Source organism: Corapipo altera, unplaced genomic scaffold, assembly GCF_003945725.1.
Source record: "Corapipo altera isolate COAL_440 unplaced genomic scaffold, ASM394572v1 107b, whole genome shotgun sequence".
In the NCBI taxonomy this organism is placed as follows: Eukaryota; Metazoa; Chordata; class Aves; order Passeriformes; family Pipridae; genus Corapipo; species Corapipo altera.
The window spans coordinates 650,840-676,765 of NW_020884951.1; the positions used below are offsets into that span (position 1 = coordinate 650,840).

The following is a 25,926-nucleotide window of genomic DNA, read 5'->3' on the forward strand; positions in this document are numbered from 1 at the left end:
TGTCCCACAGCAGGATCCTCTCTGCCTTGCTGACAGCCCAAGGCCAGGACAGCCACGGGCCAGGGGAGGTTATTGCACTGGGCCGAGGACGCGTGTGTTAAAAGCACATTGTGCATTCCCACAGCTCCTGCGGAAGAACGAGACGTTCCGAATGTGCATATTTGTAAAAAAACGACAGAGGTGGGAAGTGACTGATCCTACGGGGATCCCTGATCGTTCCCCAAGCACTGGGGCAAGCGGGCTGGGTTTGAGCAATGCCGTGACCTCCCTGTCCAGCCGGAGGGGGTGGGATGGGGAGACGCGGGACCCGCGCTCCCCGTGCACGCGGGAAGTGCAGTGGGTGGCAGGGTAAGGGCAATGCAATGTGTAACCTTGCATTTTTCTCCTTGCTCTGTTTTGGAGGTGACTGCAGCGAAACACCAATTAAGGCTGTCTGATTGATTATATCTAGTAGCTAGACTGGGAGGAGGAGGAGGAGGGGAACCTTGGGGTGGGAAGGAATGCAATTAGGAATCATTTTACCATTCACCTGCAAGTGAAAAAAAAAAAAAACAAACCCAAACCCAATCGAAAAACCCCAACTTCAAACAAATAACCATCACACAGTACTAAATAATGCTTCTTATGGCAGTCAGCCTGGTGAAGACAGCAAAAGAACCCCAACACCCTGGCAAGGAGGACAGCCCCTGTCTGGCTCCCAGACAAAGCTGATCTAGGGTTCCTCTCTAATGGTCACGGTGAAAGGAAATAGGAGAGGCTTCGGGCAGAGCCTTGGAGGCAAGAACCTGACCTCTAGAGAATGGTGTGAAAGAGGTTTCCTCTCAGCTGCTAGCCCAGCTTCTGGCTTGCAATGGTCAAAGATCAGTCTGGATTCCTTGCAGGGTCTCTTAGCATGGATACAGCCATCCAGAAGAGGAAGGGGAACATAGAATTGTTTAGGTTGGAAAAGATCTCTAAGATCATTGAGTCCAACTGCTCCCCCAGCACTGCCAAGGCCACCACTAAACCATGTACCCAAGGGCCACAACTACACATCTTTTAAATACCTCCACAGATGGTGATTCCACTACTTCCCTGGGCAGCCTGTCCCAAACCCTGACCACCCTTTCAGTGAAGAAATTTTTCCTAGTATCCAATCTAAACCTCCCATGGCACAAGTTGAGGTCGTTTCCTCTTGTCCTGTCACTTGCTGCCTGGGAGCAGAGCTCGACCCCCACCTGATTACAACCAGGGAGTTGTAGAAGGTCCCCCTTGAACCTCCTTTTCTCCAGGCTAAACACTCCCAGCTCTCTCAGCTGCTCCTCATCACACTTCTGCTCCAGTCTCTTCCCCAGCTCCGTTTCCTTCTCTGGACACGCTCCACCCCTCAATGTCCTTCTTGCTCTGAGGGGCCCAAAACTGACCCCAGGATTCGAGAGGCCTCCCCAGTGCCCAGCACAGGGGACAGTCACTGCCCTGGTCCTGCTGCCACACTGTTGCTGGCACAGGCCAGGTGCCCTTGGCCTCCTTGCCCCCCTGGGCACACCCTGGCTCATGTTCAGGTGCTGTGCACCAGCACCCCCAGCTCCTTTCCCCACGGGCACTTTCCAGCCACTCTGCCCCAGCCTGGAGCTGCAGGGGGTTGTTGTGACCCAAGGGCAGGACCTGACACTTGGCCTGGTTGAACCTCATCCAGCTGGCCTCAGCCCATGGATCCAGCCTGTCCAGACCCCTCTGCAGAGCATTCCTGCCCTCCAGCAGATCAACACTCCTGCCCAACCTGGTGTCATCCGCAAACTGACTGAGGGTGCCCTCAATCCCCTCATCCAGATCATTGATAAAGGTGTTAAACAGGACTGGCCCCAACACTGAACCCTGGGACAGCACTAGTGACCAACCCCAAGTGGATTTAACTCCATTCCCCACCACTCCCTTGGCCCGGCCATCCAGCCAGTTTCTCCAGGAGAATCCTGTGGGACACAGTGTCAAAGGCTTTACTAAAGTCTAGGTACACAACACCCACAGCCTCTCCTTCACCCACTAACTGAGCTTCCCTGTCATAAAAGGAGACCAGGCTGGTCAAGCAGCACTTGCCTTTCACAAACCCACACTGGCTGGGCCTGATCCCCTTGTTGTCCTGTACATGCCATGTGGTAGCACTCAGAACGATCTGCTGCATGACCTTCTCAGCACCGAGGTCAGACTGACAGACCTGTAGTTCCCTGGATCCTCCCTACTTGCAGGCATTAAGCCCATGCCTTTTGCACAGGCAGTACCTGTGCTTGGGACTAGAGCACTGGTGCCTAAGCTGTGACAGTAGAGCCTAGTAGGGTGACCTAGCTCTGTCTCAGGATCATGGCATCCTGCCCGTGCTGGGACTACTTCCCAAGCCCTAGCATAGCAGCAGGGACTTTCACCCCTGCTGTATCCCTGTAGATCCCTTCTGCTGCTAATGACGTCGTATTTGTGGGCCAGGAAGATCCTGGAGGCAGAAGAGCTGTTTACGTGGCAAGACACTGGTTTGGCTCCACGCTGCCCAAGTGAAGCCAGGAGATTTCAGCTCAGCTCCTGGTAACTCACTGGCCCACCACAAACTGTGACAAAGGTCCTTGCACCAGTGAGGCCCAGAACCCCACAGAACCAAATTAGTGTGGAGATGGGGCAGCTGTGCCTCCCAAGTACCGTCACCGACGAGGCCAGTGTGGGAGAACAAGCAAAGAAGCTGCTTGAGCCCCCAATGAGCTGGTTGGCACAGCTTGTGACAGGGCACGAATTCACCCTTCAAAACCACCACCAACACCACCATCCATCCTGCGGAGATCAAAGAGTGTCTTGGCTACTGCGAACTCCGGTGGATGTGGGGCTGCAGACACGCATCCTCACCAGACCCGTGAGACTGGAGAACTGTCAGCACATGGCCTGGCACACACTGGCTTGTTGGTCTTCACAGCTGGCTTACTTATTGATCAGTGTCTTTAGGGAGCGTGTCAGCGTGCTCATGACAGTGGCAACCGTGGCTGACTGGCGGGCGAGCTGCTCCACGGTCTGCTGGTGGCTCAGCATCCTGGCCGTGGACTCCTCCGCAGCCTTCAGGAGGAAGGTGTAGTTTCTCACCACTTCCTCCACCTTCGTCAGCAGCTCTTGGCGCTGGGACTCCGAGCGCACGACGTACACCAGCCTCACAAAGGTCTCGATGAGGCTGCTTAGCACCTGGAAGCTGCTCGTGATGGCAGAGAGCATGTGGGAAGGGCTCTTGTCCACGGCTGCGACGCGGCGGCAGGACGCCCGAAACTCCTTGAACTTGAGGGCGAGCTCTTGCTTGTACTCAGCCAGCTGGGAGATGTAGGGTTTGCAGTCCCGGACATCAGGGCTCAGCACACACTGCCTCAGGATAGTCAGGAGCTCATTGGTGTCCAGCTGCACTTGCAGAAACCCGTTGGGAAAGCTGTAGGCGTGGCCTCGAAGGGTGTTGATCTTTGCCAAGCTCCCCTCGAAACTGGAGGTCCTTAAATCTATTTCCTGGGTCTGACTGTCATTGGGACTGCTGCAGGCTGTTGCATCTAGGACCTGGAGAGTCCTGCTCATGACTGGGACCATCTGATTGTCCAGTTTCATTCCTGGGAGTATCTGCATGGGGATGGAATAGGACAGCTCATCCTTTTCACTCCCATCATCTGCAACATCACATTTCCTGTAGTAGAAGCAGTACCGGATGGAGCAGCACTTCTCATCCTCTGTGTCTTCATCCCGCAGCTCAGCAGGACTTGGGTACATCTCCTCCTGGACAGAGAAGACTCCTGAAGCCTTCTGGTTCTTTTTATCCTGTGCTATCTGCACATAGGAGGGGTCAGCCACTCCAGAGGCTTCCAGGATTTTGCTCTTCAGAACAGGACAGATGATGCTGGGCTCAGGCTCTTTCTGGGGACCTTTCTGCTTGGTCGTATAGATGTTCTGGTAGATGTCAGAGGACAAGGACGTCCTATCAGTCTTATCTATTTCACTGACACTGTAGCGACGCAAGAGCTTTCTGTAGTGCGGGGCTCCCATGCACTCCCCTGGGGAAGTGCACGTTGCCAGACAGGACACGCCGTTCTCTGGATCTGACCGGTAGTCTCTGGACTCCAAACTTGTGGATCGTATCCGTTTGCCTTTGGAAGGGCTGCTCATGCTTGTCAGCCTAATGGCTTCTACTTGCTTCTGGTCATCTGCAACTTTATCCCTCCCTCTCCTCTCCAGTTCGGATATCACCAACTGATTTGGGGGTGGCCTCATTCCCCTGCAAATCCTCTTGCAGTCACAGCTGCGCCTTTGCTCCCTGGACATCCCCGGGACTTTTTGCACAGGACTGCTCCTTAGCTGGCAGCTGCAGCGCCCAGGGGCAGGTGGGTGCAGATACTCCTGTGGTGGGAGGTCACCTTTGCTCTTTGGCTTGAGCAGCTCTTCAAGGAATTCCAGCTCGTACTGCTTCACCTTCTGCAGCTGGGCCTGCCGCTCGTCTGTCTCCTTCTTCAGCCGGGTCGGAAACGTTGCAGAGAACAGCTTCCTGAACCTGAAGGGAGCTTTTGGGGCTTTGGGTTTAGCTGGGACGTCAGCATCTTGTTGGGTCACCTCCAGTACTTTTTCTACTTTTTTAGAAGGCACAGTGCTGATCTGCAGGCTCTCAGATCTGGGCATCAGCTGGATTGGCCCTTTGGCTTCCTCACTGGTGCTCCTGAAAATGCCAGCAGGTGACGGAGAGTGCACTTTGCTGCTCTCAGCTTTTAAGATTTTGGCTGAACTTTCCTGTTGCACTTTCTGTCCTGGGTTTGAAGGAGCTGTGTGTTTCTGCAAGACGAGGCTCGTGGGTTCCCCACCTGCCTTCTGCCCTGTCTCTCCGCTTGCAGCTTTTCCTGGAACATCTTTACTCACTTTTTGCTGGTAGCTTTTAGAGGCAAAAGTCTTACTGGACGTCATTTCCTCACCTGCTGAGGTGAGGTGGAAAGCTTCAGCCTGACTGCCATGAGCTTCTTTAGGACTTGGAGAGACTTCACAGTGCTGCTGCTGAGAGAGTTGCTGCTGCTGCTGCTGCTGACAGTTGCATAATGTCTCTGCAGTTTGTGGACCTCCTTTAAGTGTCAAAGGCTTGCTGCTGGCTAATGCACAGCTGCTGGCACCATTCACATTCTGGTCCTCTTTTAAGGCTGACACCACTTGGGGAGCTGAGGCTTTTGCATTTGCCACTTGCTGCAGAGCAGCTGAAATGATGGCTGGAGTTACACAGCTTTTTTGATCCAGGAGGAGCTTGGAGCTTGGCTGCACCTCTTTGGGCACCTTCTCTTGTAGATCCTGTGACTGCTCCCTGCTCAGGGCTGCTGTGGGATGCAGACATACCTCAAAGGCAGCTTTTGTGTGGCCTGCACCTTTGCTTTCAGTGCTTGGCACTGGAGCGCCCTTGTTCTGCTCATTGAGCTGGGGGGTCAGCCCTGGCTGGAGAGCTGAGGTGTAGCTCTGCTCAGCATGTTGCTGCTCCTGTTTGCTGTTGCAGCTGGTAAGGCCAGGACTTTGGGGAGAGGAAGCTGGCTTCACTGAAGGGTTTGGCTCCTGGCGGCTCAGGGGGTAGGGTGAGGTGAGAACAGCCTGGGCAGCACAGCTCTGGATTCGGAAAGGCAAGTCCTTCCTGGCCAGGAGGTTTTCTTTGTTGATGTGTTGTGTGAGGAAGTAGGCTGCGTTCTGATGCTGCTTCATAGCAGAGACCATCTCTGAGACATCGGTGAGCTCTGAGGAGTTCGTCTCATGGCCAGAGTCCAAGGAGGACTCGGGAGTGATGGCAGCCAGGACAATGAGACCTGAGGAGGGACACAAAGAAAACCCCACAACAAACCTCACACCACCCCTGTGTGGAGGAGAGGGGAACTCCAGGCAGTAGGAGGGTCCCAGGAATGCAGGACACATCATCCCATCAGAAAAACTTCCGTGACTTTTCACTAGTAAGAGTTAATTCTTTTAAGTGAGATCACTTTTCAGCACTGAGCTGTCTTGCTAGATAAATTCAGCAAGAGCTCCTGGCCCAGGAAAAGGTCCTGGGAAGTTTTCCACTGTTAGTGGAAATGCTAGACCACCCTACAGGGGCTTGTCTGGTACCAGAAGGAAAATCGGGCAACAGCTACTCTGCCATAGTAAATAGGGCAACCAAGGCAGGGAGAGGGACAAAGGACTGTGATGCCAGCAGGCTGGTCCCAGAGTCACCCATCTGACAGCAGGTTTGCCCTGTGGAGGGCTCACACCCTGCAAAACCCGTGGGAACCTGCAAAGACTGATGGCCAAAGGTACCAGCTGAGTGGGGTCACTGTGGGGAGGAACTCGTGCTCACAGTACTGGTTTGTTAGTGACTCACCCCAGCACTGTGGCATGTGGACCACGGCAGATATGGGATAACCAAGAGACTCCTTCAGCCACTGCCAGGGAGAGGAGTCCCACCTCAGCTTCTTAGAAATCTTCTGAGCAGCAGCTTGGCTGCTCCTGCTAGAGCCTGTTGCCACAACTTAGTTTTTACTAGAAGCTGCTCCACAGTCACTTATAGGATGGGAGAAGAAGACTAAAGGGAAGGACGTACAATAGGAAAGAAAGGCTATAGGGAAAAAAGGGAGTCACAGCCACTGAAATACCTGCTGTCTGCTGTGGTGGGGGATGTGGGCAATCCTCTGAAGCAGCCAGGGCTTCCAGTGCCTGCAGGGTGGACACCAGGGCATCATCCAGCTCTTGGGCGTGGTCCCGGACTGTCCGTGGTTGCACACTGTCTATCAGCGTGACAGGGATCTCGTCGTAGAGGATGCCACAGAGGTGCCGGCCCTGCTCCTGGCTCTGGGCAGCTGCCGCCCGGCGCTTGGGGTCATCCTCGTCGGAGCTGTTGTCTCGGAAGCCAGGAGGAGGGGCGGCGATGGCGGGGAGCAGGGACGTTGTCTCGTCTTCTTCCTCATCGTTCCCGGGAGGGGGAAGCGACATCAAGTCCACCATGTTGTCCCGGGTGGTGCCAGGCTTGCCCCCCATGCATGAGGCCAGCCGGCTCTTGATTTTGGCTTGGCAGGACTCGCAGTAGAAGTGCGAGGCGTCGCTCCGCAGGTGGGTGTCTATGGTGTGTGCCCTGGCCCTGCTCGCGTGCCTGTCTTGGTCAAGGCCATCCAGGTCGTACTCGTTGGCCGCCCCGTTGTAGCCTTGGCCAGAGCTTTTGGAAGTGGGGTCAGATTTGGTCCTGGGACGAGTTTCCTCAAAAAAAATCAGGTTTTCATTGATATCCGTGCCGCTCTCTCTTTCCTTCCTCTGCTCTCGCATGTGCAGGTAGCAAAAGCGGATGAGCTCCGAGTCAGAAGCCCTGGTGGCGGAAGCCCCGGCTGCTCCGGTGACAGTGGCAGAGCCACCCACCAGCCCGTTCTCTTTCTTTCCCACGTGCCCTGCCCCGGCAGGCCGGTGGAAGTTGTGTGCGTTGATGTAATCTAAACCAAAAGCACAACAGGAATGTTAGCAGCAGCACCCGGGAGAAGGAAAAGCAGCATGGGGAAGCTCCTGCTCACCCTGGAGAAGCACCCATGTACTCTCTGCCCTCCATTCCTCAGCAGGCTGGGCTGCAGTGGGACACGTCTGTACCCTGTAGCACAGCCAGGCCACCTTCCAAAAACCTGCTGGGCCTGTCTGCCCAGGGAGAAGAAATGTCCTGCATGTACAGACCATAGAATTATCAAATGGTTTGGGTTGGAAGGGACATTTCAAGGCCATCTAGTCCAATCTCCCTGCAATGGGCAGGGACATCTTCAACTAGAGCAGGTTGTTCAGAGCCCTGTCCAACCTGACCTTGAATGTTTCCAGTGTGTGGGTCTCTCAAGAGGAAAGGGATAAGCCTGACAGGTACCATGAGTGGCCACCAAGAGCAGGAGGGAACTGCTGACACTGAAGACAAGGGACCTTCTGGCTCTGAGATATCAACCCCTTGCTACAATAAGAAGAAAAGTGAAGACACGGAAGAGGCAGAAGGGAGAGGAACATACAGAAATTTACAGGGTGCGTGTGGAAAGTGGCCAGCTCAAAAAAAGCCCACGTGGTATTGAAGGAGCTGACTTGCCTTTCTTTCCCTAAATGAATAAATCTGGATTCCCATTAAAGAATCCCATGAAAAGAGTTGTTAAAGTATATTAGTGAAGCCCTTAGGTGTGGCTGAGCTGCAGTGATGGTGGAGGCCAGAAGAGCCTAGAGGGTGGCTGGACAGGATTTAGGTGCCAGCAAAAGCCCTGTGACACACTAAGGTAGCATGCCACCTGCTCGTGGGGTTTGCTCCATTATCTCCAAAATTATTACAAGCTATAGAGTTTAATGATATAAATTTTATAAAGCAAAATATTACGACATCTATGATAAAAGAATATTGACTTTAAAGCTTTTTCTTTTTGATGAGGAATTAGATCAATGCCACCATGGACCACCAGCACAACTGATCAGTGCCCTTTCACAGACAGCTTTGAGGCATCAGAAATACTGTTCTGTTCCTTCCTCTCCATCTCCCCACCCACCTCTTTTCCAGACTAAGCACGGCAAATTCCTTTAACCTTTCCCAACAGGTCTGTTTCCTAAATGTCTCAAGCTTTCTTACTGCTCCAGGCAGGATTCTCTCCCTGTTAACTACCTGGGAAAATGCCTTGTATCTGTGCTGCGTGACAGCAGCAAGGACAAGGAGCAAGATGCCAGTAAGTTGCTGGGGGCAGAGCTGGGCAGAGCCAGAGGAGGGCTGGCCAGCACATCCAACACTGACACAAGGACACAGGTGCCACACTACTGATCCACCAGCCACATCCAGAGGGCAGCAGGAGCAGCCTGGCTGTATGCACAAGGACCTTCAGCCTCAGTCTGCCAGCTCACTCGTTATATGGCAAGAAGGAATTGTCACAATTTTTGCCTAACATTGGCCAGACCAAGCAGTGCTCCTCAGGAGACTGCTAAATGTGGTGCAGTATTGCCTTTTGGGGAGGCATCCAATGTAGTTTGGCTGTGTTTAAGCGACAGACACACCCCCAGCCCCCTGTCCCTTGCTGCCCACGATCCATGTGTTATTTCTGTCTGGCTGGTGGCTATTGGATCAGGCTGGCTCTGAAAGAGCCTGCTGCTCTTGCTGTGAAGCATCTACCTGTGACAGCCTGCCCTTGCTCCCTTGGGCAAGGCAAGTGGCTGAAATACTGCTTGGCCAGTAGTCCAGCCCTCAGGAGAGGCATCTGTCTGCATTGCAGGTTGAACTGTGCAGCTGTGCTGAGAACAGCTGCCAGGGGATGCAGGTTCTGTCTTACCAAGGATAAATTAAATCAAACAAATCCTAATTAAATTCATTAGCTCAACAAATTGGACAATTTGTCTCCCCAAACACACGTTTGTATTATACTGTTCATCACCTGCAGTGCTAAAATCCCCACTCAACCCAAAGTCTCTTTCATTTGTGGCCATGCCAGTGCTCAGAAATGCTGTGTAGGGGAACATATGAGGGGACATGTGGGATGTGGCAGGGTGGCATGGGCTAAGGTAGAGGCTTTCCCAAACCCAGACACCCCCAATGGGTCATGTCCATGCCCCACTGGCTGCCCAGGCTAAGCCAGGGCCTGTTGCTGAATGGGGCCAAACCCCTCAAATCCATAATCCAGCTGCTGGATGCTCGGGGGTAAAAGTTCCTGAGAAAGAGCTGAGAGAGCAATTAAGGGCAGAGAGCTGCTTGGCTGACAATGGCTCCTGGTGGGAGTGGGGGAAAGAAGGGGCAGGGACAACAGAGGGCAAAGCTCTGGCATATGGCTCCGCAGGGAAATGCAGAGAGATGGATCTAACTGACAACACTGGGACAGCCTGTGCATTTCTAAAAATGTCTGCAGTTCAGCAGGAGGTTTTAATGGGCCTCAGGGAAGATGGATGTGCTCCTCTTCTAGGTAAAAGCATGGGCCAAGGCTTGATTTTACATTTAAGATGCTGGCACAGCCTGCCTGCAGCCTGGGAAGTCAATCTGGGCTAACTCAGTTCATCCCAGTGGGGCTTTCTTATCACTCCTGCAAGGATGTGCTAATGATCAGCAGTCCCTGCTCCCTGTGATCCGCCCAGCTCCTGACAGCTCAGCCTGCAGCCCTTTGAGACCAGAACTGTGAGCAGACTTTTCCCAATACTCACTAAATTCACTCCTTCTGAAGGATGCCTGAGCAGCTGGGCTGTGTGCAGGGTCTGCAGGGAAACTGCTCCACTCCACTGGTCACAGAGGTTTTCACTGCACCTCTGAGGATAGAACAGGCCATCCAGGGAGGGGCTGGCTCAGACCCATTGCTCCACTGCTGTCCTACCCAGACTGTGACTCCTCCTTACCCCCAGCAGAGTGACATTGGCTTCCTGAGATTGCCAAGAAAAGGGCAAAGGCAGAGGTTTGGACCACACCAATGAAGGAAAATCTCCCAAAGAAAAAATCCTGGCTATTGTCATCATTGCTAGAGTGCGGAAAAACACCACTTGCACCCTGTGGGTGCCACCAGCCTCCTTCCAAGCCCTTGGGTATGTTCTGGGATGCTCTCCCCACCCTCTGACTCCCCACAGCCCCATGTGTCCCAGTAGCCCATGTCAGGGTGACATAAGCCAGGGAAGAACCACTCTGGTGATGGCCAGTTAAGTTGGAAACACCCCCTGCTCACAGCAAAATTTGCCTAAATATGTTCCTGTAGGGCACCCAGAGCAGGGAGCACAGTGACACTCAACCAGAGCCACAGGGGAAGAAGGAAAAGGAAACTGTGCTTATACTCACACCATCATCAACTGCCAGGCCTTTGCCTGGATTCACTGAGGTTGCTGCAGGTGCTTTCCTGATGCCTCTTGTGAGGGTGTCCTCCCACATGTGCTGAGTCTGTGTCCAAGTGCCTTCCCCAGTGGCACCAAGTCCTCTCCCAGGGACCCTGCTAACTCTCTGCACTTCTCCCACCTCCCCAAGTCAGTCTCACCTTGAGGAGGGAATTTTGACACTGCCAGCTAAACTAAAAACTCACCTGAAGCTGCAGCTTCACTTAGGAGGTCTTGGGGCAACCTCCATAGAGCTCTGGGTTGGTATTTTACCCATATTTTGTATTTCCCTATACAAAACACATCTGATGTGAACACCTGCATGGAACAGCAGCATGTAGTTCATGGTTGGCCCTTGTTTGAAATCACTCCTGAGAATCACTGATCTTTCCTGAGTGTGACTCACACCTGTAATCCATTCCCAAGGAACAGCATTGCTGCCTGTCAGGACAGAACCTCCTGCTGTGCTCAGACCAGCCTTCTGCTCCTTGCACCAGGCTGAAAAACTGGGACACCAAAGTTGCCTTCCTGATTTGGGAAATCAGCAGAGCAGCCATGCTTGCAGACCCCCGGGATGGAGGCAGCAGTATCCAAAGGCAGCAGGAATGCAGGCCAATGCATGTATACCCTCACGCAGGTCCCTGGAGCCGGGATGCCATCCAAGCAGTGTGTGCTGCATCCCTGCGGCAGCACACAGGCTGTTCTGTGAGGATCCAGCATTCATCTGGCAGCATTACAGGTCTTCTCAAACAGCACCTCCTGGATCTGCTCCAGGAGTTGCCAGAACAACACTCACAGCGAGTGTTTGTGGCTTGAGCTGACACCGCAAGCCAGAGCTTATCCAAACTGAGGACTTGTGTCCCTGCTCCTTGCTTTCTGGTTGAAAGGGAGGCTGCTCGTTCTCAGGGTGAGTGGGAGAAGAGGGGAGATGCCAGAGAAACCCTTCAGCTTCCTAATGCTGCAGAGCCCTGGGTGGAGGGAGGAGAGGGAGGGTGAGGTTGGGGAAGGGGCTCGCACAGAAAGCAGAGGCTGAAACGTACCTGCCTTGATAATCTGAGGCGGGGGTGGCTGGCTGGGGGCCCTGGACAGGATCATCTTCTTGGAGTCCACCAGCAGACGGCAGTAGCCCGCGATGAGGCAGGCAAAGTTGGTGGCTTCAGGCCACTCCATCAGCAACACCAGCGGCTGGAAGGCAAGAGAGGCAAAGCACGTGAGGGCCACGAGGCTCAGCTGCCAGGGAGAGAGCTCCACAGGGGCTGCACTGGGGCCCAGCACTGGTGTGACTGGTGAGCTGCTGGCACTTTCAGCACTCACACAGGAAAAAACCAGCCAGGTGCACATCCTTCCTCCAGCCCACCCAACAAATGGCTGTGCACAAGAACGCCTCGCTGCAGCTGTGACTCCTGCCTGCTGACTCCCCTGAGGATGAGGAAAGAGCTGGAGCCCCACTGGGCACAGGCTGTGCGTGGCAGAGCCCCCACACAACTGCATTCTGATCATTTGTCTGCCTGTCGATGCTCTAAGCCTACCTGCAAGCACCAGTTTAACCTTGGGAGCTCAGGGAGTTTGTGGAGTCTCCAGCTGCCAGAACCCCTGTTGCGCTGCAGGCACCATGTCTCCCCCCCCATAAACTAAGACATCTGCTTCCAGCAAGATGCCAAAGGGGCCAAGCCCCATTACAGGCTCCCCCAGCTACCACTCCGTGCCTGTGGATCTTATTTAAATCTATCCCTTTGGAAAATTAAATTTGTGCTTGGGAGCAGATGGTGTCTTCTCTTTTAGGAGAGCGTTTATTCGCATGCTAAAAAAGATCTTTGCTTTAAAGAGAAATAAAAATCAGACATGATCTGTGTGACACATGTCACCTCACGGCACAGTCAAGCAGCAGACAGCACAACTCCCTGGCTCCCAGCTTGTCCCAAGGAGAAGACGAGCTATCCTGGGGAAGCTGTTGGGGTGGGATTCACTCTCACCCATCCAGTGAGGTCTCCTATGCACTGCTGGGACCCCACACAGCTCAGTCGAGTGGTCCACGCTTGGCCTGAGCCCCCAGCACTGCTCAAGGCAGACCCATGAGATGGAAAAAAAATTGACAGTGCCTTCAATGAAGTTTTGGCAAGGCAGCTCCTGCCCTCATCTACTCCCTACACAAAGCACCCCTACCCAAAGGACCTTTGTACCCCGTTACATGGCTTATCTGAGGCAGCTGGGGGACGTTTAGCTGCTGTGTCTCAGGCTTCCCCTCCTGCCATGCCCAGTCTCTTGCACACTGACAGCCCTCCAGGACTCTGAGGAACTCATTTACCACATTCAGGGCACACCAAGCCTGTTTTAAAAACCACTTAAGCCTACGCAGTGTGAAAAGCATTAAAGCTATTTTGGTTTTCTTGTTTTATAACCACAGGAGGTTCCTGGTACCCACTGGCCAGTTCTGTGCTCTGCTCAATATTTGCTTTTTAAAGCCACCAAGCAGATTGTGGCAGAGGAAGACCCGCCTTAGGCCAGCACGTCACACTCTGGACCATACAGTGCAATAAACTTGGGTGTGAAGCCATCAGCCTTGAGCAGAGCTGCATGTGATCCCCAAGTCATGCCAGCCCCTGGCAGGGGCAGATTTTCCCTTGGGCCAGGGGAAAAATGTTCCCTCTTTGGCTGTTGTGCAGGAAGAGAAAGGAACAGAAATAACTTGATGTGGAAGAGAAAGAGCCTGACAGGTGAATGTCCTCTGCTGAGAGGCTCTGCCACTGCCCACTTGACAGAGCTCTTTCTGCATCTTGGAAAATAAACCTGAGATGACACAGATCAAAGGGAAAGTATCAAGATAGAGTAGTGAAGAGATTCTCCACATAGCTTGAAGGAGGCAGGCATGGAGCAGTGAGGGGGGTGACACCTCCTAGCCCAGCTCCAATCTTGACACAAGTGATGAAAGGAAACCATGTGTTCCATTTCTGTGTCTGAAGCACCCTTAAAACAAGTGTCTTGGCTAAGCTTTCTTGGTTTTTTTCAAGCCATCTGTTGAATGGAGAGATATTTGTGCATTTTCTCCCCTCTGTTTTGTGGCAGCCGATGGTTGGAGTGCAACAGTGAGGAAGGGAACAAACCCCAGCGGGAGGGAGGCAATGGCTGATAAACATCCACTACCAGGAGAATAAACAAAGAGGCCAAGGTGGGTTGAGAATCCCCTTTCAAAAGGAAAATTAGGAGGTAGTTTCCACCATGTGTGAGTCCCAAGCCAGAGATTCACAGCCAGCTCTTGGGGACACTGAGGCAGAGTGGCACAGAGTGGTGGACTGTCAGCACTCACAGTCCAGCCCACAGTGCAGCCCCAGTACCCCAGCTGGGTACCTTTATCTCTCAGACCCATTCCCAGCTTTGCTCAGCTTCCTCTGCTTCAGGATTTTTCCCACCCATCCAGAGATGGGACTGTAGGTTCTTGCTGTCAAGAAGCAGCCCCTGGATCAGTCCTCCTGAGGGTGACAGGGCTGAGGTACAACCACCCTGACTGTAGTTTCTTGCCTACAAATGAAACACAAGCACCAAGGTGTTGTGACCTCCCTACCAGGTGTCCAAGCAAGTCCAGCCTCCAGAACAGCTTCCAGCAATCAGTGGAATCATCTTGGCATGCTGGGGTTAACTGTGGCACTCTGCTCTGAAAAAGAAGGATCTTAATACTGATTAGCATTACAGCTTAGAATGGGGTCTTAGAAATGATTACTCTCACATCTTGACAAGGAAGCTGCGTGAAAGTTCTTCTCTAATTGTTAAGCGTTCAAATATTGTTATTAGGGATTAAATCACTTAAGCTGCAGCACTCTGGTGATCTCCACACGGCCTGGGAGCCCACACTGCCGGGGCTCTGTGTCCTGCTGATGGATTATGGGCTGTTTACAAAGACACTGAATGTGAGCAAAGCTTTTTCAGTCAGGCTGTGCATCTCCCCTGGCCTTGGCAGATTCTCTGCTGCTCACTAAGAGAGGTCTGGCCATAACTCTTTTCCATGCGGGGTTACAAGATGGAATCTCTCTCTTTCTCTCACCTAGGTGGTTTTGCTGAGATTGCAGCAGCTCAGCTGCCTTTCAGACATCCACCCTGTTGCCAGAGACACTGCTGAAAGTGGCTAGCAGATCTGAGAGTGATTTATGGGGTCAAGAGGCAAAGAGGCAACATGACCACAGCAGCCTTGTTTCATTGGGAAATCAGGCCACAAAGAGGAGGTATCAGGGATGGCAGCTAATGGAGATGTTATTTTTAGGCATCAGCAACCTTGGTCACCCTGCTCCATGTAGGAAAAGCAAATGAGACTGTGCAGAGACAGCCAGGCACAGGAGAGCTGAGCAAACATTGACTTTGTGAACAGGTGCATGAAAAATTTCCAACTGACGGTGCTAAGGGGTTTAAATGGTAAATTCAGGGCAGCTTTGCATGGAGCTGCTAAAAGTAAGAACCATGCAGGGCCGTGCTTTGGGCTTCCTTGTGATACCCCTGGCTTGCAGCAAATGGGATTGACCCCCTTTCCTTTGGAAACATCCTGCAAGAAGCAGAGAAGGCTTGTGCCTGTGGTCAGGACTGGCCTGGTCCCCAAGGGCTGGGACTCATGCAGCATCCCTGTGTCTCCCTGCAATTGTTTTAACTTGCTGCTCAATCTCAAAAAGGCAGCAACCTGGAAGAGCACAAATCTTCATAAGTTTTCTAAACCCAGTGGTGCAGTAGAGCAGAGAGACTTCTGTGAGCAGCTGGAAGGCAAGGAAGGATGCAGCAGGAGCAAATTCCTCTAAGACCCTGCTCCCTGCCTTGTCAGCACTGATTCAGATTCCCAGTGGGATGCCCAGGAAAAGGTTCGTCTCTGACCTGTAATATGCCAACATGTAAAGAAGGTAATTTTAAAGAGAATGCTCTTTTGGTCTTTCACTCATAATGGTTTTCTAGATTTTCTAGGCCTTGTGAGGAAAAGACATTTTTCACTCCAAGTTTCCTGCTCGGCAACCAGTCACTCTGGAAAGTAAAACAAAATATATTTATACTGGATGGAAGAGGTAACTTTTGCATTAGCTTATTGATGATATAGTGCTTTTTCTATTATGCCCTACCTTTAAATCAAACCTCAATGTCCTTCTGGAGGGTATTGTCTTGTTCAGATAAAGGCAAAGGTTTCATAGAAGGACATCTGGAGGAAATTTTATGTCCAGGGTTATGCTAGAGGATTTTAATAGTCCTCATATTTAAATTAATTTATGACCTATGCAGGAAAATCTATGCATATGATAGCCCTTAAGCTTATGTGCATTTCCTTTCAGTCTCCCCCCCTTTATCATGTACTCTGGGTCTTACCCTGCTCTCTTTAAAACAGTGCAGTAGAAAGATGGGAGATGAATTTACATAATTTATGTTCCCTGGTTTACTTGAGGTGCACTGCCAAGTTTATATAATATAGGCACCCGGGCCTAACGAGACAGCAGTCGATTTTTCACTTCTACATTGACCTTTCCTTGTCTCCCCTTAAGCATTATTAACTCAGCTCTATCAATACCAGGCTGCTTGTGATTAGGACCACAATTTCCCACCTGTTGATCAATAAATGCCCTGCCTTGGTTTGCAGCAGACCTGCAGGTCTCTCCTTCCTTAGGGTTCAAGAAGTCGCCACCTCTGCCAGGTGAACGCCCTCCTTGTGCCTTGCAGTCCTACAAAACTGGAGGGAGAGGTACCTCTAGAGACTGCAAGCTTGTGGGGGGGGTCTCCTCCTCTCCGCTTCAGTGCTGGTGCTGTGTCCCCTCTCTGTGCTGCTGTGTCCTGGGAAGGTGCAGGACATTTCCCCACGATGCTGGAGCTGCCACCCTGGCTAGCTTTCATCTTCCCCCCGGCTGCTCAAAAGGCTCGGGGGATTTCTAACAACCAGAACCTGCTGGTGCTTTTGGCATCCTCCACATTTCCTATCTGCTGAAGGAAGGCAGCTCTCAGGCCTCCCCAGGCTGCAGCACACCCAGGCTCCCTTCACGCCCACTGGGTGCCCGAGGGCTGCTTGTTTGGTTGAGGAGTTTTTAATTTCTTCTTTTTTTTTTTTTTTTTAATTCCTTTTTAAGCGAACAAATCAAATTTGGCTTCGAGGGCTTGGAAACTCATCCTCTCCACGTGTTGTCTGACTCTTGTGTTTCTGGCTGGCTCCCGTCTTTCTGGCTGGCTCCCGTCTTTCTGGCTGGCTCCCGTCCTGGGTGCCTGCAGGCAGCGCTTTGGGTGGCGCCAGGGCTGGCACCACACACTGGGACGGGCTTTGCTTTACATCCCACTGCTCTGTTTTACATCCCACTGCTTTGCTCTCCATCCCACTGCGAGCGAGCGGGAATCTGCGCCCGCCCCTCCCACCCCACCTACTGAGCCAAAGGAAATCTCAACCCCTCCCTCTCTCCCACGAGGTGACAGTGTTTCAGCACGGCTTAATGCAAATAAAGACGAATCCAGCGTAAGGAACCAGAGCCTCCAGGTCCATCGTCACTCCGAAGCCTTGCTCTTCGTGGAAAAACCTGATAGGATTCAGCCACTGTTTGCACAAGCAGGAGTAATGTTGGCCTCGCCTGCCCTTGTCAGTACGATGGGGCTCCCCACAGTTTTCAGACCACAAGCTGGCAAATACACAGAGGGCATTGGCCTGGGCACCCATGGCATGTCCCTGCCACGCTCAACTGGGGGAGCACCACTGGGTTTGGGGCTGGCTCCAGCAGGGAGGGCTTGGAGGGGTCACCATCATATCTCCAGTGAGAGGAAGGGGCTCCGTGGCTCCTTCCAGGGGGAGAGGGAAAGGCTGAACCCCAGCTGTGCATGGTATTTATTTTCATGGCAGGCTGGAAGCACACTGGGGGCCCCTGGGACACCAAGATCAATACCCAGATTCCAGGCACAGCAGCAGCCAGGGAGCTTTGTGAATTAATTTTGCCTTTGTTTTCCTCTGTCAAGTCTTGATCTCGACTTAAGCACTGGCTGGCTGCAGGCTCTGCTGGAGACTGAAGTCAATTACCCAGATGCCTTTGATTGAATTGTGCCTGTCCAGCAGCCAGACACTCTGTGCTCCTGCCCCACAGCCCAGCACAGGGACAGAGCACAGCCTGGGACAGCTCCTCTGTTAAGCTGCAGACACTTGTTTGGGCTCAGGCGATCTGGCTGTCCCCGAAACATTCTTCCTTCATTCTCATTCAGAGTGCTTCAGCAGCCTTTTTTCCAAAGTCAAGACTGTTAATAAGAAAAAGCCCAGCGATGTGTAAATCAGAAAGCACAAAATGCTCCGTTGGAAAAGGCATTTCAGTAAAAAACAACCCTTTTGTTTCTGCGAGAGCTGCGGAGCTGCACAGCCCGGGGAGCCTGGAGCTGAGGCAGCTCTCCCCACACCTCCTGCACTGGGGAGCCTTGGTGAGCATGGTGGCCAGTCATCCACCCCTCTGTGCCCCATCAGGGCTGCTGGGCTTGTCCAGGTGCCAGGCAGGAGATGCTGACACTGTCCTTCCCGGGATACTGGGAGGTAGAAGAGGACTTTGTAGTGCTGCACTGGGGAGGGGAGGAGATGAATGCCTGAAGCCCAGTTCTGAGCTGGATCATAAGCACTGGCCACTCTCAAATGCTGGTCCCAGCACTGCCAGGCAGCAGGAGGGGGAAGCCCCTGGGAGATGCAGGGCCCCCTGAGCCCCACACAGTGCCCCCTGCACAAGCTGCACTTAGTGCATAAAAATCACAGGAGACACCTTTTGCCACCTCGCTGCCCCCAGCAAATCTACGAGCTTCAGAATCAATGTTCAAACACCAGCAAGTCCAGGGCGCAGGAGGAAGAATGAAGAAGCAACAGCCACAGCAGAGAGGAGACTGTGCCAGATGGGAATGACCACAAAATCCTGCAAAACACCCACACCACTCAGCGCAGCTGGGGGAGTGCTGTCCTGCCCCCAGCTGTGGGCTGTGAACTTTCTCAGCATTCCCAAGCAAACCTGCCTCGCTCCCTCCTGACTGTTGAGATGAAACTTGCTCCTGTCCTCCCAGCAGCTCTCACGGACCTTGCAGGGAACAAAAATTCTTCTTGGAACTGGTAGCATAGGCCTGGAGGCTTTTGTTCCTCTGCTCCTCTGTGAGGGGTCCTGTCAGCATTTGCCCCCTCCTTGCCACACTCGCAGTGGCAAAAAGCTAAAGAAGGCAAAGCAGAGGTACCAGCCCTGGGTTTGTATCCTAAATGTGCTGTTTTAAACAGAAACGGAAGCCCAGGCTGGAAAAGCTCCAAAACAAACGAATTAACTACCTAGTGAATAATTCATAAGACAAACACCATTTCTTTTTCTCCTAAAATAAATGCAAATGGTTTACCATCTCCTCAAGCCTGCTTGTTACCTGAAAATCTCCCCCAGCTCCTTCCTGGAGGGTGAGTCTGGGCTGTGGTCGAAGGCCAGTGGGGGATAAGGACTGGCTGGTTCAGTCAGGGTGTTCAGACCTCCCAGCTGATGGATGCTCCGTGACCTGACCCCTTTTTTTAACCTATCATTTTAACTGCCCTGAGAAACTCAAGATGGCCTTTCTGCACAAATCCCTGAACCATCACTGACCATCCCTGTTTCCACAGTAACCCAGCGAGCACCTCATATGGATTCAGGCTGGGAGCTGCCCCAGCACCAGCATCCCACGACGCAGCAGCACCAGGCACAACAGCCCAAGGGGACACCCCCTCCTCCACTGCCATCCATGGGGCTCCAACAGGCTTCCAAGGGTGATATGGATTTGACAGGTCCCCAGAGCAGTCAGGACACTACTTCGAGCACAACCCGCTAATGGTTTGCGACTCACGCCACAAACAGATTTATTTGCAATCCAGGGCTTTAGCCAGCGACACGTTCAGTGCAACAGAATAATTGTAGAAAGCAGATTAGCACTGTGAGGTAATGATCTTTTTGCCTGCTTTTCTCAGCTTGCCTCATCCATCGCTGTCCTGTGCAGGATTAGCATATGCCTCGTTTTGGAGCAGACATTCTGGCTTTAAATCCCAGCCCTTTGGATAAGGGCTAAATGAAGACAGATAACAGCAGCCTCTGTGCTGGCAGGGTGCTGCTGAGCCTGCTGAGATCCACAAATGGGGTGCTCCAGGCAGGCAGAGGGGCTTTGGGTGGCTGTAGGCAGCCGCCTGGAATTTCTCACGGAGATAAAGCCACTGTGCTTGTGGGAAGTATGTGAGCTGGCTTTTCTCCAGCCTTTGGGGTGCTGGACAGAGGGGACACAGGAGAAAATCTTCTCCTCCAGCAGGAAAGGGCTGGTAGTGGTTGATTGCTGTTGCAGAGCATGGCTGAGAGGAGCAGCACAGCAGGATCTGTGGACAAGCTGTGTGGGAATTGCCACCTAATTCACAGCAGATGGACTCCAGCATCACCTAAGCCTCCAGCACATCTGTCACTCCTGGGGACAGTCTGTGCTGGGGGGGGGACACTGTCCTCTCCCACGCCAGGGAGGGGACAGCAGCACCCCACCATGAGCCCAGTGGAGCACAGCCAGTGCCACACATCTTCCTGCACAGCTCTGGCAGATGTTGGAACAGCCACGGAGCAGGGACAGCCACGCTCCGAGCGCTCACAGGGAGCCACGGGCAGTCACGGGGTTGTGACCAGCCTATTATTAATGCATTAATATGGTGATTTTATACACACAAATCCGAGGGGTGCAGGCACCAGGAGGAACCAGCAGGGTTATTCATGGTGCAGAGGGTGTCCCTTGGTTATTCCTGCTCTATAAGCAGTAAGGAGGAGACCAACAGGCATCTGCACAGCCCAGGCAGCTGGAGGGGCTGGGCAAGGAGGGTTTCCACCTGCCCAGGCTGCAGTAGGGGAGGTTGAGGGTTTTGAAGGGTTGGGACAGCCACAGCAGGACACCAGGACTTAACTGGGCAACAACTGACCTCAGTGGGATGCAGAAGAGGGAATATTACAGATATTACAGTTGACCAAATACCCACTGAGTTATGAATGCAAAAAAATGAGGCTGTTGGAGGGGAGAACTGAAGCAGAGGGGATGAGGATTAATGTGGCTCTGGCAGAGGCTATTGGGGTGTTACTGAAGTTCAGCAGATCTACTGGACCAGGCACAGTGGCAGCAGGAAAACAGATGTGGAGGAATTAATGAGCCTGGTGGGAAAAAGTACTAAAATCCACCAGGACAGAAGGCAGCAGGAGAATCCTAAACAAATCCACCATGATTACATCTGCAAGACTACAACTGAAATGGTGCAAGGAAATGGCTGGGGAGAGGGCTGAAGCTTAAAGACCTGGCAGGAGATGAGGAAACACAGAGGCAGCAGCAAAGCAGCTCAGCTTCATCAGTATCAGGGGAAAAAGGGATGAATGCAGGGGCAGCAAAACTGACCCACAGCCAAAAGCTCAGAGGGCTTGTGCAGATACACCAGTGTGCTGCACAGCAGCACCTCTGTGCCCCACAGAGGTCCTGGCTCCACTGTGCCAAACAGCCCCTGCCAAGTACTGCTCCTGTCTAACTTAGCCCAAACTCAGTCCTACCTCTGTCCTGTTGAATTCAAGGTGGGAGGAGAGGAGAAGATGAGGTTTGGCATTTATCTGTAATATCTCTGCCTCTCAGCTGTCCTTCCCCATGAGACAGGGAGGCAGTGACACCAAGGATGCCCTGGAGCAGGCACAAGGTTATCTGCCTTTGAGTCTGCTGGGGACGTGTCCCAGATTGCTAAAAACCTGAGCAAAGGCCAATGGAAGATCTCCTTAGGATCTTGTAGCTGCTGGACTGGACACCAAAAAGCAAGTAAAGCTCTTGTATTGCTGACAGTTTTTCTGAAGGGTTTGGTACCCACGAGGGGTGAGGAGGGGTGGCAGGGCCTGACCATGGGGATTGACTATCAGAACCAGCACTGCACCACACAACAACTAGCAGGAGATGGAGGATGACAAGACACAGGGCTCGGGAGGGCATGTACACCAAGGAGTGGGCTCTGTGGGCTGAAGGGGAGGATAATGGGGGCAGTTGGCAAGATACCAGGGGAGAGCTTGCTGGACCAGGGACACAGTGATTTCTTTTCACACTCTGAGCCTGACACCCATGCCCCACATAATTTCCAGTTCACTCAGCAGTCCTGAAGGGCTCAACAAGTTCCACAAGTGCTGCTAATGCAGGAACCCCCCCAGTCCCCTCCAGTACCTGCACCCAGCCCAGGTATGGCCATGTACTGCTCCTCTCCAGCCCTGAGCTGTCCTGCCTCCAGAGGACCCTACTCAAACCATTGGGTAGGTGTTTGGGTCATGGCCAGAACACCCCCCCTGCACCATGGCAGTCAGCACCAGTCCCTGCCCGTGTGGCACAAGGAGTCAGATGGGCAGGGGAGGTGCCACAGACCACACATCCTGTGACCACAGTGTGAAAGGGGCTTTGGAGCCTCTAGAAATCCCCACGGAGATGCTCCAACATGCACCTGTGACCTGAATCCCCTCAAAGGCTGGCTCCAGACCCCCAGTCCCAGACTGTACACCAGCCCCTCTCCCCGGTGCCTGCCCCATGGCACCAGTGCCTACCTTGGCATCCAGGATGCTTGTCTCCACCCGGGCCACCCCCTGGTTCTCCCTGAACAGCTGGATCTTGCTGACCTTGCTGAACTCCGACAGCACCGTGGTGAGGTTGGTCTTCAGGTCGATGACGTGGCTGATGCCGTGTCGGGGTCCCACCAGAAGGGTGGTGGCTGGCTGCTTCTCATCCTGGGGGCACAGGCACATGGGGAAAGAGAGACAGACAGACAGGGGTGAGTAAACACACCCTGGGGCTGTACAGGCTGTGCCTGGCTCTCTCCATGGAGCCAAGCCTCAATGTTGGCACCTTGGTCACGTCCCGACAGCCTTTGCAGAGCATCAGGTGAAGCTGGTGCCATGAACCTTCCTCCCTGAGCCCCTCTGCAGAGCTGGGAACAGTGTGCAGGATGCCAGGGTTATTTAAAATAAGGCTCTGAACTGACTGTCCACATGAAATATTCAGGCTCGCTGGTGTCACTACAGAGAAGTAAGAGCGTGTTACAAATCTGCCTGATCTGACACTGCCTCTGAGAGAAGGAAGCAAAGGAGGGAGTGAATGTATTTTAGAGAAGAAGAAAGACCAAAGCCTTGGCTGGATATAGGGATCTTTCTTGCTCTGGTCTAGAAGGATGCTTCAAGCCAGATGTGGAGAGGAAGAGGAGCTGGGCAGAGCAATGCAGAAGAGAACAAAGGAATACTCTGTACTCCTTACACGTAGTTCCACTCATAGGCAGGCTGAGAGTCATTGCTTTGGTGTCAGAGATGGGAGAAAAAAGACAAAGCACCCACACCAGATGCTGCCAGGGCATGATCAAGTTACAAACACCTCTGAAACTACTCCAGCCTCACTGTGCAGGTCATCTCGTTGCCCAACAGGGGGGCAAGAACAGAACTGACCCTGACCCTGCAGAGCTGAAGATCCAACCTATTGACAGCAGAGGCTCTGAAGGCTTTACTGGGTGGGCTTGGACCTTGTCAGAGCAGAGCAAGAGACTGAGGGAAGTAATTTCTGTGGTAGCCACACCTCCCCTGTCTCTCCCCTCCAGCACACTCTCAGGACCACTGCCAGGCCCCTCCCAGCCCACCCTGAATTACCGTACCAGCCCCACGGTGTTGAAGAGGACCCCAGCAAAGGTCGGCAGCTCATTCAGGATCCTCAGGTACTGCAGCTTTGCCTGGGCTGTGGAGACCTGACAAAACACATCACAAAGATGATAACCATGAGCACAAGGGGAAAAAACGCAAGAGACTGGTGCAAACTTAGGGGGTCTCAGTAGGAATGGACAGCAAGTTGTCAGGCAGCTCCAGGCATGGGCTGTGCTGGCAGGAATCTGAGACATGGGGTTGGGGGGGTCTCCACTCCTCTGCCATCCTGAGCAGATGCTGGGAGTTAACTCAGAGCTGAGGCACAGCCAGGAAGGAGCCCCAATGCTTGATGTATAACCCACACCTCATGATGTATAACCCTCCTGGGGGATATATGCGCCCCATCCCCAGGGAGCTCTGAAGGCTGTAGGGCCCAAGGCAGTGGCTCAGCAACTGCCTCCAGAGCTTTCCAAGCCCAGAAGCAGAGATAACAATGAACTGATCTGTGCCCCTTCAGCCAAGCTGAGAGCTGGATCTCAGCTGATCTCACCCCTGAACTTCACTGCACTCCCTGAAATCCAGATCAGTGTTTGGAAGTGGATTCAGGAGAGAGAGTGTCTGTCTGGCTGTCTCCCTAGGATTTATCTCACATCCAAGGGGACTTAACAACGGGAACCCCTGAGCAGCTGGGGACAACAGGCTGGGGTGGAGGGCAGGCTGACACCCCACCAGCCCTGAACCAGGGCAGCTTGTGCTGGGCTCACCTTGGTGCCGCCAGGCTGGTGCTGGTGGGCTTTGAGCTGCTGCGAGAGGGATTTCCGGAGGCTCTTCTCTTTGATGAGCTGCAGGAGCGAGGGGGGCAGGAAGGGCTCCAGGCCCCACTCCTTCCTGTGGGGAGGGAAGCCTGCATGAGTTGCGAAGCCAGAGACCCTTGCTGATGGGCAGAGAGGGACAGAAACCAGGGATGCTGTCCCAGAGCACCCTCTTGCCGTCAGAGGGAGCCGGAGCCACACCAGCACTTCCTTGGTGTCACAGCCAGGGCAGCAGCAGCCCCCAGTCTGGGTCTCCAGGAGGATGGGACCCCAGGCTGGTGCCATAGCTACAAGCCCTGAGCTGGGGAATGGCAGTGCCAGGCTCTGCAGCTGAGCCCAGCTCCTCCTCCCCTTTATGTCAGGGCAAATTCCCAAACCTCTTTTTGGGTCCTCCTGGAGTGCCATCTCCTTCCTTCCTCCCTGTGCCCACTGGGCAAGGCCAGCCTGCACAGATGGACTATGGATGGATTTCGGTCCCCCAGGAGCTGCAGGAGGGCTGAGCCAGGTCTGAACAGCTTGGTGATGGGCTGAGATTACGCAGCCACAGAGCTTTCTCCTTGCCCAGGTTCCCATGGAAATGATCCTGGGCTCACAGCAAATATCCCCAGCCCTGGCACGGCTGCTGCACAGGGCTGGATGTCAGTGTGAGGGGGTCTTACACGTGGTGGGACCAGGGGCTGTGTATCACTGCTGCTGAGGCCACGAGCCAGTGGCCAGCTCAAGGGGGGGCTCTCAAGGCATCTCGTGCTCTGCACCCCAAATCATTGCTGGGAGCACTCCAGTTACACAGCAGAACAGGGAAGGGGCACAAAGGAGGGCTGCTCCGAAGATGGGGACAGGGAGCAGGACTCACTCCACATTCTTGAGGGAGACCTTCTGGCTGGGGCGGGTGGCTGAGACAGTGATGTAGATGTGGAGGGCAGCCAGCCCCAGCAGCATCTCTGGCTTGGGGTCTGTGCCGAAGCGCTCTCTGATCACATCGTTGCGGCTCTGCGGGAGGGAGGAGAGGTGTCCTCAGATAAACACAGGGACAGGCATCCCCCACCTGAGAGATGCCTCCACAGGCCCAGCCTCGGCAGATGTGTGGGCCATGAGCACCAGCAGCTCCCAGTCCCCTACCTGGATGTACAGGTACTCGAATGCTGCAGGATCCCGGCGCAGCAGTTCCACTGGGTCCTTGGGGAAGAAGCTCACACGGAAGAGGCATCTCATGCCATGGTAGTGTGTCCTCTGCACAACCTGTGACAGGAGCAGAGGGGAGCAGTGAGACCAGGAACTGTATATTTGCCTGCAGGGCAGGAGACCCCCTGTCCTCTCTTTTGGGATGATACTCGATTTCTCTCCTCCATGCATCACCTCATCCTTTCATCCTGGGAACAGCCCAGCCTTCCTTGGTGTGACAGCTTTGCCTGGTGCTGCAGGGGTTTATGCCACACAAGCTAACACTACCTCCATGATCCCCATTTTATCCCTGGTCCTGTGCAGTGCCAGCTTCCTGGCTCTCCTGGGCAGGTCAAGGATGTTCATAAATGCTGTCTGTAGCTCCCCTGGCTGGAACCTAGAGCATCTCCATGGTGCTGTCAGTGTGGGATGGGTAAAACCCTGCTTGTCTCCCTCTCTGGACACCCTCTTCACCCCTGAGCGTACAGGACCATGCCAGAGGCAAGGAGAGGCTACGCTACTGCATGGCACAACCCCAGCCA

General features: G+C 53.5%; 1 protein-coding gene across 3 annotated transcripts in view; it reads right to left on the reverse strand.

Moving 5' to 3' along the window:
- Positions 1-1,745: 1,745 nt before the first annotated feature.
- The window catches only part of FRMPD3 (FERM and PDZ domain containing 3), a 57,392-nt gene continuing 33,211 nt past the window's right edge, over positions 1,746-25,926 (reverse strand). For all 3 annotated transcript variants that reach the window (XM_027663158.1, XM_027663161.1, XM_027663162.1), the window contains 8 exons: positions 25,343-25,462; positions 25,077-25,213; positions 24,176-24,299; positions 23,426-23,515; positions 22,335-22,514; positions 11,835-11,979; positions 6,624-7,448; positions 1,746-5,804 (listed from right to left, as the gene is read on the reverse strand). In XM_027663158.1, coding sequence (XP_027518959.1) covers positions 2,935-5,804; positions 6,624-7,448; positions 11,835-11,979; positions 22,335-22,514; positions 23,426-23,515; positions 24,176-24,299; positions 25,077-25,213; positions 25,343-25,462 — 4,491 coding nt within the window. In that variant the 3' untranslated portion in view covers positions 1,746-2,934. The remainder of the gene's footprint in view (positions 5,805-6,623; positions 7,449-11,834; positions 11,980-22,334; positions 22,515-23,425; positions 23,516-24,175; positions 24,300-25,076; positions 25,214-25,342; positions 25,463-25,926) is intronic.